Consider the following 13,416-nt stretch of genomic DNA (forward strand, 5'->3'; position numbering starts at 1 on the left):
GATAGTGGGATCATTGCGATGATGAAGAGAAGAGGTGAAAGTGAATCACCCTGGAAAATTCCTCGCTTGATATTAACCATTCCGTAGCTCTCATTCCCTACTGCCAACTCAGTTCTCCATTGTTTCATTGCCTTTTCAGTAAAGGATGTAATATTTTTGCTAATGCCAGTTGTTTCTAAGCATTTTATGATCCAACTATGTGGCAGTGAGTCAAATGCCTTTTTGTAATCAATCCAGACCATATTCAAGTTCGTTTTTCTGTTCTTACAATTTTCTAATATCATTTTATCAATTAGAAGCTGATCTTTTGTGCCCCTGCTCCTTCTTTTGTTGCCTTTTTGCTCTACTGGCAAGATGTTGTTTGTTTCCAAATAATCCATCATGTTATCTGCAATAATGCCTGTGAGTAATTTGAAGGTTGTTGGCAAGCATGTTATTGGTCTATAGTTTTCAGGTGTTGTTCCTTTAGTTGGATCTTTCTGAATCAAGTATGTTTTTCCAGTTGTCAACCATTCATCAATTTGGCCCTTTTGTAAAATTTCATTCAGTTGCCTGGCCAATATTGCATGTAAACTGGTCAGATATTTGAGCCAGAAACCATGTAATTGGTCCTTTCCAGGTGATGTCCAATTCTTTACCTTTTTAGCTCGATTTTTGATCATCTCAGTTGTTATTTCTAATACTTGCATTTGTTTGTTGCCAATGCTTTTCTCAAAGTCATGTATCCACTTTGCTTCCTTGTTGTAGTCCTTTGCATTTTCCCACAATTCTTTCCAGAATTCAACTGTGGCCTGCTTTTCTGGTTTTTCACTTTTGGTGTCACCATTCACATTAAGACTTTGATAAAAACGCCGTTGGTCTGATCGAAATTGCTGATTTTGTTTATATTGGATGATTCGTGCCTCATATCTTTCAATTTTTCTAGCTGTTGCTGTTATCTGCTGTTTTACAATCTCTACAGCTTCATTGATGTTTCTTGTATCCAATCTATATCTTCTGATTAGCCGATCTATGATTTTGTTGTTTTTAAGCCGTTGCTCATGCATGTTCTTTAAGTTACTAGCATCTGCCCTTAATTTTTTGATTTTTTGTTCTAGACGGATTTTCCACTTTGGCTTTGATGCTTTTTCTGTTGTGTGACTAGGTACTTTAATTTTAATGCCTAGTTCATTAGTGACTATTACAGCTGCGCTGTACATTAACTGGTTTGTTTCCAAGATGGATCCTGGTTCAATTGTTGAAAACACTGCATTAACCATTTTCATGATAGGGGCCAAAATTTTCTTAGGCACAGTTTTTAGTGATGGTAAACGTTGCCTTTCCTCATTAAGCAGAAAATGCTCCATGATCTTATCCTTCAATTCTTTTTGTTTTTGAGTTAGTTCATCAGTTGGTTCAGTGATAACTGGTTCTAGTGGTGGTGATGTTATTTCCTCCCTGAGAGCTTCTTCTGGGAGTTCTACTATAATGTCTTTAGTTGTGTCTTGAATATCAGTTATTTCCGCTTGTGATATTGTTTTTTGGGTTTTGCAATTTGCCTGAATTTCCTCATGTTCAACTTCACTAAACACTTTATTCCGTATAATAAATCGCCTTTGATCTGCTAGTCGTTGTTCACTAACATTTGAATCTGGATATTGTTGTTTCCATAATTCATACATTCGCTTTAAATATCCTCTTTTTTCTGGCTCTGAGTTGTAGTAACAGGCCATTATGGCACGGTTTTCATCTGCACTATATTTTTGTCGTTTTGTTGGCTGGTCCACTTGTAGCCCACTTGTCGACGGATGTCCAGGGACCCCAACATCCACCGCGGCCCTTGTTAACCCGCGCGACGACCGATGCGGTATGGAATTCTTATTCGTTTTTTTCACCATATTGTATGGGTTGGCGGGGGTTTTTTTACGGGACCAGATGCCAACCTGTTCCCAACCTTCCTCCTTTCTCATCCGGGCTTGGGACCGGCAACGGCGGAGTTTTTATTATTATTATTATTATTATTATTATTATTATTATTATTATTATTATTATTATTATTAAATTAAATTTATAGGGCGCCCAATCCCACAGGACTCTGAGCGGCTTACAAAGCGAAAGAAAAAAAGAAAAAGGAAAAAAAGGAACATAAAAAATAATTTAAAATTCACAACACACATTCGTTCTAGTCGGGTCTGGAACTTTCAATAAGGTCAACAGCCCCAGGCCTGCCAGAACAGCCAGGTTTTAACAGCCTTCCTGAAGGCCATGAGAGTGGACAAGGTCCGGACCTCTGGGGGTAGCTCATTCCAAAGGGTCGGAGCAGCCACAGAGAAGGCTCTTCTCCGGGGGCCCGCCAGCCGGCACTGACTGGCTGACAGCATCTGAAGGAGGCTCACCCTGTGGGATCTTATCAGCCATTGGGAGGTATGTGGTAGTAGGCGGTCTCGCAGGTACGCGGGTCCTAAGCCATGTAGGGCTTTAAAGGTGGGTGAAAGCATCTGGGTGCGGGCCATGTCCCCTCCCTCCCTCCCCATTGGACTGCCAAGCTGTAAAGATTGGGGACTGCCAGTGTATAGAGCAAAAGATCAGAAGGTGGACAAGGATCTTCAAAGATAAGGAGCCACGTCTTCACTGACACCCAGGAAGGGCAAGGCTGACCCCTCCCCCACACACATTCAGCAGTCAAAGGCAAAAGAGAAGAGGACACCAGATCTGCAGCTCTGCAATTGTTTATTTCTCAGACAAAGAAAAGGGAATGAAAAATCAGGTTGTTTCTGGATTTGGAAGCAACATGAAGTTGTCATTTAATCCCTACGGAAGAACCAACGATACACTGATGCGTGAAATACCTTTTTTGTATTTCTTATGATGGAGCACACCTGTTCCCAAACCCAGACAGTGAGCCGATATGGAAGGAGGAGCAGGTTGATGATGCTCTTGCATGGCCTTTGGATATGCTTGTCAAGTATGTTGGAACACAACGTTTTGCAAACCTGAAAGAACCAGAATGGAAGGAAAATGATCCATCTGTACGGATTTCGATTCTGCCTGATGAACATCTGGATGTGCTCATCCCGTAAGTTGAGCTCCGAGTACAGCCGGTTGACATAGTATCTCCCCCCATTCGCCAAAACGGTTGTCTGCACCGTCTCCATCAGCTCCGAGACCTGCCTCTCCCGCTCAGCTCCCACCGCCTTGTTGTTGAACCCACAGAAGCGGTTGCCGCACTGCTGGATCAGGTCCTGCAGATTCTTGTTGTCGGAGTTTCGGACGTACTCCTGCAGGGGGTCCCCGCCCAAGTCCTCCACGCAGGTGAAGAGGATGATCGTGTGCCTGGCGGACTCAGCCCCAAAGATATCCCAGACACATTTTGCAGCGGTCACGTCTTCCGCGGTGAAGCGTCCCGTCTGGGTTACCAAAATGAGGACATGTGGACCCGGCCGGGAGACATTGATGCAAGCCATGACCTCACGTCGCACAATCTCATTGTAGTTGTCAGAATCAAACATGGCTGGCGTGTCAACCACGGAGATTTTTGTGCCCTGCCAGATTCCCTGTCCCATTTGGCACCTCAGGGTGGTGACCTTTGCTGTCAAGATGGACTCAAACTCTCTCCGGCCGAGGATGGTGTTGCCCGTGGCACTCTTCCCACCACCCGACTTTCCGACCAGGATCAGCCGGAATTCCTCCCCTGCAAGATTGGAAAACAAAGTTATAAACAGGAATCGAGACATTTCTTATTTGCCCAGGAAGATAGTCTGAAGACATTACAGAAACACTGACATCCATTGTGACCTTGTAGTGCTGTTGATGAACCCTTCCTCCCTCCCTCCCTCTTTCTCTCTTTTTCCTTCCTTCCCTCCCTTCTGTTTCTTTTTCCTTCTCCATTTTTCCTTCATTCCTCCCTCCCTCCCTCCTGTCCTTCTTCCCTTCCTTACAATACAATACAATACAATACAATACAATACAATACAATACAATACAATACAATACAATACAAATACAATACAATACAATACAATAGCAGAGTTGGAAGGGACCTTGGAGGTCTTCTAGTCCAACCCCCTGCCTAGGCAGGAAACCCTATACCGTTTCAGAGAAATGGCTATCCAAATTCTTCTTAAAGACTTCTAGTGTTGGGGCATTCACAACTTCTGGAGGCATTTTCTGTTCCACTGATTAATTGTTCTAACTGTCAGGAAATGTCTCCTCAGTTCTAAGTTGCTTCTCTCCTTGATTAGTTTCCACCCATTGCTTCTTGTTCTACCCTCAGGTGCCTTGGAGAATAGCTTGACTCCCTCTTCTTTGGGGCAGCCCCTGAGATATTGGAACTCTGCTATACTGTCTCCCCTGGTCCTTCTTTTCATCAAACTAAACATCCCCAGTTCCTGCAACTGTTCTTCATATATTTTATCCTCCAGTCCCCTAATCCTCTTTGTTGCTCTTCTCTGCACTCTTTCTAGATTCTCCACATCTTTTCTACATCGTGGCAACCAAAACTGGATTTAGGATTCAAAGTGTGGCCTTACCAAGGCCTTATAAAGTGGTATTAACACTTCACATGATCTTGATTCTCTCCCTCTGTTGATGCAGCCTAGAACTGTGTTGGCTTTTTTTGGCAGCTGCTGCACACGGCTGGTTGTCCACTAGGACTACAAGATCCCTCTCACAGTTACTACTATTGAGCAAGGTACCATCTATACTGCATTTTGTTTTTGTTGTAGAACCTGACTCTTTTCACCATTGAATTTCATTTTATTAGATAGTGCCCAATGTTCAAGTTTGTCAAGATCCTTCTGTATCTTAAGCCTGTCTTCTGGAGTGTCGGCTATTCCTGCCAGCTTGGTGTCATCTGAAAATTTGATGAGTTCCCCATTTATTCCCTCATCCAGATCATTGATGGAGATGTTGAAGAGTACTGGGCCCAAAACAAAGCCTTGGGGAACTCCACTGCATACTTCCCTCCATGAAGATGCAGTTCCATTGAGGACTACACGTTGAGTGCGGTTGTTCCTTCCTTCCTTCCTTCCTTCCTTCCTTCCTTCCTTCCTTCCTTCCTTCCTTCCTTCCTTCCTTTTCCTTTCTTTCTGCCTGCCTATCTTCCCTCTCTCTTCCTTCCTTCCTTCTTTCCTTTTCTTCCCCTCCCCTCCCTTCTCCCCTCCTCCCGGGTTTCCCGGAAAAGATCTGGGAGAACTCCAGGGCTGTTACCTTTGTCGGCGTCCATCCCTCCTCCAAGGCCACTTCAGATCTCCCACTCCTCAAAATTCCTGTGGGGAGAAAACAGAACCCAAAGCTGTTTTTTCCCCTCTTCCTGCTTGAGTCAAGGGCTCCAGAGGAGGGTCTGTCCATCCCAGGAGGACGGGCTGCGCTCAGAGGACCCCCTCACTGAAGCAGACTCCCGCCTCCAGCAGTGACCACAGAGCTGCACAGCCAGCCTCCCTCGGTGTCCTCCAAAACCGTTCAGCCGGGCTCCCCTCTAGCACCCTTTCACTTAGAGACCCCAGACCCAATTTCCTGACCTCCAGATTTGGAGCACCGCCCCCCCCCCCCGCCTTGTAGAGCAGCACCAGGATGCTCACGGAGGAGCCCGGCGTCGGGCCAAGGGAACCCCCTGCCTAATGAGAGGAAAAACCCCCCCACCTCCGCAAGCATCGACCCTTCCAGCCACCTTCCTGCCCTCCGAGTGTGCAGCTCCCGCTCTGGCAAAGCAGTGGCGCTTCCTTCGCCCTCCGGCTCTGCGACTCCTGCAGCGCCCGGCTTTGCCCATGGTCCCGAGTCAAGCTGCCCGGGAAGCCACGGGGTCTGGTGGGGATTGGCGGGGGGGGGGAGTCCAGTTGGTTCCCCCGCATTGTTTTCAAAAACAGCCCCCGAGAAAGAATGAAATGAAGAACGGAGAGCTTCCCAGGGATCCGGCGCTCGCTACCTCCCCTCGGAGCGGCGCTTTCCCGGGCGAGGGTCGCCCAGCGGATCCGCCGGGCTGACGAGCGGCCGTTCCTGTTCAGAGAGCCCAGGAGCCTTCATGGATTCGGAGACAGAGCAACTCCGAAGGAAGCCCCTTACCCTCAATGAGGCTCACCCCTTTCCTGAAGCCCCACTGGCCACTTCTGCATTTGGGGCAGGAGACGGGATTCCTTTGCCCTCCTTTGAGATGCCTTGGCCCTCCGGGCGCCGTGTGAAATTTGGCAAGGCTGCCCTCACAACGACAGAGATCGTTGGGGGGTGGATAATTGCTGGAGGGGGTCAGGCCTGGTCCGAGTCGCCTCTGCTGGGGAGTGGCGACGATGCTGGGCCTTCGAGGGCTTTCCTGGACTCTTCTTGCACCCTGGAAGGGAGTTCTCCTTTCCGACAAGCCCCAAACCTTTGGGGACCCCCTGCTGCAGGGCCGGGGAGGGAGGGGCGTCCTATGCAAAGCTAGGAAGAGTCACGCGGGGGCCGCCCTTTTGGGGTAGGGGAGATGAGTTGCTCACCTCTGCGGGACGATGGGCTTGGAAGGCACCTCTGTCCCTTGGGCCGATTTGTGTGCGGACTTTGAGCCTTCAACCGTTTTCCCCGCCCTCCAACTATCAGGTGGGGCGGCCCGACGGGGAAGGTTCCCTCCACGGGTTTGCCAGGAATCGGTGTGTGTGTGTGTGTGTGTGTGTGTGTTTGGCGCGCCCGCGCGCACACACACACACACACCAGGCTCGGTGAAGAGCAGCCGGTGGGGCCGAAGAGGAACCCCGGCCAGGTGGGAGAGACTGGAGGAGGAATGCCTTTAATTGGGTGGGAGAGACTCCGCCCACCCGGAGTGCCCTGTCCACCTCACCTGGAGAAATAGGACGTTTGCGCGGCCCTTCAATGAGGCGCAGAAGCCACTTGCAGCCCCTCGGTGGAGCCAGGAAAGCGGTGGCCACGAATTCCCCCATCAGCTACGTCTCAGAGGAGGGTCTCATGTAGGTGCCTGGCCGGCCATGCCTCCCCTCGTCTTCGGGGCTAGAAAAAGGGCACCAGCGATCAAGCAGAGGAAGTAGATGAACTTTTTGCTAGTCAGCTAACTAAAGTATGTAGGAAGCACACCACAATAGTAGTGGGGGATTTTAACTACCCTGACATCAACTGGGAAACAAACTCTGCACCAAGTGGAAGATCCAACAGGTTCCTAACAAACCTAGCAGACAACTTTGTTTCCAAAAGGTAGAGAAGGGAACAAGGGGATCGCCCATATTGGACTTAATTCTCACTAACAGAGAGGAAATGATAGAAGGTGTTGAAGCCATAGGAACCCTGGGGGCAAGTGACCATGCAATGTTGGAATTCAACATTATGCAAACACAAGTAGTAGAACAAAGTCAAACTAGAGTCTTGGATTTTAAGAGAGCTATTTTCAATAAACTTAGAGAGAGCTTGGGAAAAATTCCATGGATGAGAATCCTCAAGGGGAAAACAACTCAAGAAGCTTGGGAAAGTTTGAAAAATGAGATTACAAAAGCCCAGTCTAGCACAATACCAATGAAGAAGAAAAATAACAGCTCCCAAAAGAAACCAGCATGGCTGCATAAAGAACTCTCTGACAAATTGAAAGACAAAAAAAGATAAGTATAAATAGTGGAAGGGGAGGGGACATAACTAAGGCAGAATATCAGCAAATAGCCCAAGCATGTAAAGATGAAGTGAGGAAAGTGAGGGGAGAAGGGAGGGGAGGGGAAGAAAAGGAAAGAAGGAAGGAAGGAAGGAAGGAAGGAAGGAAGAGAGAGGGAAGATAGGCAGGCAGAAAGAAAGGAAAAGAAAGGAAGGAAGGAAGGAAGGAAGGAAGGAAGGAAGGAAGGAAGGAAGGAAGGAAGGACCAACCACACTCAATGTGTAGTCCTCAATGGAACTGCATCTACATGGAGGGAAGTATGCAGTTGAGTACCCCAAGGCTCTGTTTTGGACCCAGTACTCTTCAACATCTTCATCAATGAGTTGGATGAGGGGATAAATGGGGAACTCATCAAATTTGCAGATGACACCAAGCTGGCAGGAATAGCCAACACTCCAGAAGACAAGCTTAAGATACAGAAGGATCTTGACAAACTTGAACATTGGGCACTATCTAATAAAATGAAATTCAATGGTGAAAAGAGTAAGGTTCTACATTTAGGCAACAAAAACGAAATGCACAGGTACAGTATAGGTGGTACCTTGCTCAATAGCAGTAACTGTGAGGGGGATCTTGGAGTCCTAGTGGACAACCATTTAAATAGGAGCCAGCCGTGTGCAGCAGCTGCCAAAAAAGCCAACACGGTTCTAGGCTGCATCAACAGAGGGATGGAATCAAGATCATGTGAAGTGTTAATACCACTTTACAAAGCCTTGGTAAGGCCACACTAGGAATACTGCATTCAGTATCCAGGTGTGTTACTGATAATCGCCACTTCGGTAAGCCTTGATTACATGGAGACATGCTTCTTGGCTTGCTGGTAATAGCCGTAGTTGCTTCAGCTGCTTGTCTGAGTTCAATGCTGAGCTGAAGAGAGAGACAGAGAGAGACAGAGACAGAGAGAGACATGGCCTTCGTATGTTTTTGTCTCCAGGCCAGTGGTGGGTTCCTACCACCAGTACGGATCGGTTTGACAGAAGAGATAGTGGGCAGCCGGCAGCGACCCAGGCCTGTCACGTCCCTGAAACAGTTCCCCGGGCAGCAATGGCACCATCTTGTTTTTCAGTTCTGCACATGCACAGAACAATTTTAATTGCACAAAGCAAAGCACGCACATGAGCAAATGGGCAGTAGTGCCTGCTGGAATCCACCCCTACTCCAGGCCTTTAATCACCTTAGTTGCTCTTCTCTGCTCTTCTTCCAAAGTTTCAACCACTTCTTTGTGATGCGATGACCAAAGCGGGATGCAGCATTCCAAGAGGGGCCTTACTATGGCTTTGCAAAGCGGCACTAATCTTTCCTGTGATTTTGGTTCTGTGCCTCTGTTTATACAACCGAGGATCCTGTTAACTTTTCCGGCTGGCTCGTGTTTATGGGGTCATCCTCTAGGACTCCGAGGTCCATCTCCCGGTTATTGTTTCAATCCAGGTTTTTGCCTACTCTATACTAGTTCCTTTTGGCTTTTCCTGCCCAAGTGTAAAACCTTGCTTTATCTCCACAATAAATTTCATTTTTGTTGGATAAGATCCATGCTTAATATCCGGGGTGTCAAACTCAAGGCCCCCGAGCCACAGGTGGGTTTCTGCCAATTCGTCCAGGATCAGGCAAACTAGTAGTGGCAGTGGTGGGAGACTCTTTCAGTGTCATGAAAGTGCGTGAGTGCATGAGCAAACTTGTAGTAAAATAAATTAAAACCCAACACTGCCCCGGGCCTATGGGGTGGTTAGATCTGGCCTGCGGGGCTGCCTTGGAAACAGAGAAGGACCAGCCTGCGGTGCCTCTGCCAGCACAAATGGAGCTTGGGAGGGCCGCGCACGGCAGAGGGTTGCAGGAGGCTGTCACAGCCAAAACGGAGATTGGGAGTTCGTTTTCATTGGCAGAGCGCTTGGGCCACCACAAGCACCCCCAACATGAATGACGCTGAGCTGGCCATGCCCATCCTGGCCCCAGCCCCAAAGTCAAACACAACCATAACACGTCCCTCCATGAAATCGAGTTTGACACCCCTGGTTTAAATGGTCTTACCACGCGTAAAAGCAGTACTAACGCTTCTCGTGAGTTTGAGTCTATCCCCCCGGTTAATGCAGCCTAAACAAAATCCACTACGTTTTTGTTCTCCATTTACTCCCAGAAGAAAAGTCATCTGGGCTTGTAGATTAGTCTTTAAAATCTTCCGAATGAGCGTATACTTCGGGCACAGTGGATCAAGAGCCTGTTACGTTACGGCGTGTCGCAAGGGATCAAGACCATATGTGAAGTTATGGTATGTTGCAAAGGATCGAGACCATATTTACGGGGTGTCACGGGATCGACATATATGTTAAGTTACGGTGTGGAGCAAAGGATTGAGACAGATTTAACAGATTAACAGAGTTGGGACCCTATAGATCATCTAGTCTCACCTAGGTCAAGCAGGAGACCCTACATCATTTCTGACAAATGGCACTCCAATCTCTTCTTGAAAGTCTCAAGTGATGGAGCTCCCACAATGTCCAAAAGCAACTTCTGTTCCATGGGTTGCTTGTTCTCTGTCAGAAAATTCCTCCTCATTTCCAGGTCGAATCTCTCCTTGATCAGTTTCCATCCATTATTCCTTGTCTGGCCTTTAGGTCCTCTGGTAAACAGCTGGGCTCTTTCCTCTCTGTAACAGCCCCTCAAGTATTGGAGCACTGCTATCCTGTTCTCCCCTGGTCCTTCTGTTCACTAGACTAGCCATGCCCAGTTCCTGCAACCGTTCATCATGTGTTTTAGCCTTCAATCCCCTAACCATCTTGGTTGCTCTTCTCTGCACCCTTTCTAGAGTCTCCACATCTTTTTTATAGTGTGGTGTCCAAAACTGGATGCAGTACTCTAGGTGTGACCTTACTAAGGCTTTATAGAGTGATATTAGTATCTCACTTGATCTTCATTGTATCCCTGGTAATGCAATTTAGGCTGCTGATAATCATTGCTGGCTCCTATTTAGCTGGTTGTCCACTAAGACTCCAAGATCCCTCTCCCAGTCACTGCTATTAAGCCTGGTTTCACCCAGTCTATATGTGTACTTTTGGTTTTTCTTGCCTAAGTTAGGACTTTATTTTTCTCTACTTGAATTTCATTTTGTTAGTTAGGGCCCAGTGTTCAAATCTGTCAAGATCCATCTGGATCTTGAGCCTATCTTCTAGGGTGTTAGCTATTCCTGCCAGCTTAGTGAAGATATTGAAGAGTACTAGGCCTAAGATAGAATCTTGTAGTATCCCACTACTCTCCTCTCTCCATGTAGACTTGGACCCATTAAGGACTACTCGATGAGTATGGTTTGTCAGCCAGTTGCAAATCCATCTGGTGGTGAAGATGTCTATCCCACTTTTTTCGAGCTTACAAAGAAGTAGGTTGTAATCTACTTTGTCAAATGCCTTCCTGACATCTATTATGTCCACAGTATTTCACTGGTCTACTAATTTAGTCACTATGTTGACTATATCTTAAATTACATATCTTAAGTTACAGCATGGCGCAGAGGATCGAGACCATATGTTAAGTTACAGCGTGGAGCAAAGGATCGAGACCATCTGGGAAATTACAGCATGTTTGATTTATTATTTGGGTGAATACACAAGAATCTGGACAACTAACAGTCAGCACTAAATTAGCGGGAGAGAAAAGTCAGCAGAATTCAAAATCAGATGGACAGATCTCTTGTCGGCAGGATGGGACTCAAGACTCATGACAGCCTCGACCTCTTCCTCAGGCTCAATCTGGCCATTTACATCAGGGGTCCCGGGGGCCATGGGGCTGCACTGGTCTGCGGCATGCCAGAAACCGGTTCTCAGAAAGAAGCAAAGCTGCATCCGCAGGATGCAGATGGCAGGTGAAAACACGGCTTCTTCGGTCTGCGGAAAAACCTCTCTCAACGGTAGCATTCCCCGGGGCCCAAATGGTTGGGGTCCCCTGATCTACATGAACTTAGACCAGGCCCCTTCCCACATTCAGATCAGAAGATCTGTCCCGAAGATGTCGAAGGAAAGAAGACTTAAGATGATTCGATTAGAATATATATGGTTATGAAACAGGTAGTGATGATTGCAGCCATTAAAATTTTTTCTTTCTCTGCCATTTTTCGGGCTTTTTTGTTCTTCGCCAGGACAGCTTTGACAATGCCATCCCTCAGGTTGGGCTCCAAATACGCTGAGGTAGCCTACAATAATACCAGCACTGGTTTCACCCCTTTTCGTGTTGTTTTTGGTCAAGATTTTGTTCCTATTCCTGAGTTGCCTCGTGACCAACCGCAAGTTTCTTCCGTCGCTGAATGGAGCGAACGTCTGAGCCATGTTTGGCCTTTGACTCTTGCTACTTTGGATGCTGCACATCGTGCTCATAAAAAACAGGCTGATAAGAAGTGTGCGCAACCTTATCAGTACAAGGAGGGTGACCTGGTTTACTTGTCCACGAAATTCCTTCTAACCACACAGAAGTCCAAAAAATTGAGGCCTAAGTATGTTGGTCCATTTCCCATTGTCAAAATCATCAATCCTGTTTCTGTTTGATTGCAGCTGCCTAAGCATCTTTTTTTTTTTTTTTTGTTATTTATAGGCCGCCCTTTTCCCTGAGGGGACTCAGGGCGGCTTACAGTTCATGGGAAGGGGGGGGTGCAAGATAAAACATAAGACAGTGCGTAAATAAAAAAATAAAACAATAAAATACAACTTTCATTCAGCATTCGGGTGGGGCGGATTAAAATCTTATCCCCAGGCCTGATGGGATAGCCAGTTCTTAAGGGCTGTGCGGAAGGTCTGGACGGTGGTGAGGGTGCGAATCTCCATGGGGAGATCGTTCCAAATCTCAACCGTGTTTATCCCGTGTTCCATGTTAACCTCATTAAACCTGTTCGTGTTTCTACTTTACGTCTGCCTGATAACCCTCCACCTGCTCCCTTGTTGATTGATGGTGAACGGCATTTTGAAGTTCGTGAAATACTGGACTCCCGCAGGCGGCATAATCACATCCAATACTTAGTGGTTTGGAAGCATTTTCCTCCCTCTCATACAGAATGCGTTGACAAATCCCATGTTCGTGCCCCCCGGCTGCTTCGGAAGTTTTATGCTACTTATCCTGACAAACCTTGATTTTCTCTCCCCCCCCCCCTTCTCTCTTCTATGTTTTGTTGTTCGTCTGTTTGTTTGTGTTTTCTCATTTTCCAGGCCTGACTGCCTTTTTCCAGGGGACGGCCGGATGTCAGCCTCTGCTTTGCTATCGCTTCAGCTGCCATGAAACGGGGAGCGAGGGCATGGTATTTGGGAGGGGTTACTCATTGTGCTGGAGGAATGTTCTGGAGTTCACCGGCTGATCGGACTACGCATGCGTGGGTGTTTCTTGCCAGGACTAACGGCACCGACATTCCATCTTTGTGATGCCTTTTGAAGTTATCTCACACCTGACATTTGGAAGAATTATGATTGGACTGGAACTGTGATGCCAAGGGGTTTGGAATGGGCTATTCTATATATCAATTGCTTTTGTGCCTAAATAATCAGACTTCGCTTCGCTATGCCTTTAATCATTCTTAATTAGTAAAAGTATTTCCACACATGGAGTCTTGTGGTCTTTCTTTCCTAATTAATTAATGGAGAGGTGCTGACAAATTGGCTGGCTGGGTGGGTGGGTCTGGGGGGCAAGGAACCAGGAGGGGGAGCCCACCCCAGAGACCCTGGAGGATAATGCGGGGGGGGGGGGCATATGAGAAAAGAGGTTGGCATCCCCTCCTTCCAAGGCACTGGAATTAAACTCAAGGCGCTGGGAAGACAAGCGTGGAGCCGCCTGGGGCTGCCTCTGTGCCAGAA

General features: G+C 47.3%; 2 protein-coding genes across 2 annotated transcripts in view; one reads left to right on the forward strand and one right to left on the reverse strand.

Moving 5' to 3' along the window:
* The window catches only part of LOC106541018 (GTPase IMAP family member 3-like), a 209,097-nt gene that overhangs the window by 126,872 nt on the left and 68,809 nt on the right, over positions 1 to 13,416 (forward strand). The gene's annotated exons all lie outside the window — the stretch shown is intronic.
* Positions 2,693 to 6,568, reverse strand: LOC148045721 (GTPase IMAP family member 2-like). Its single transcript, XM_087712250.1, has 3 exons — positions 6,447 to 6,568; positions 5,188 to 5,246; positions 2,693 to 3,670 (listed from the first exon to the last, which is right to left on the reverse strand). The coding sequence occupies exons 2-3, from the start codon at positions 5,201 to 5,203 to the stop codon at positions 2,784 to 2,786; spliced, it is 903 nt and encodes a 300-aa protein (XP_087568376.1). The 5' UTR covers positions 5,204 to 5,246; positions 6,447 to 6,568; the 3' UTR covers positions 2,693 to 2,783.

Source organism: Thamnophis sirtalis, unplaced genomic scaffold, assembly GCF_051295495.1.
Source record: "Thamnophis sirtalis isolate CommonGarterSnake01/CBP01778 unplaced genomic scaffold, rThaSir2_p1.2 scaffold_4, whole genome shotgun sequence".
NCBI classification, from domain to species: Eukaryota; Metazoa; Chordata; class Lepidosauria; order Squamata; family Natricidae; genus Thamnophis; species Thamnophis sirtalis.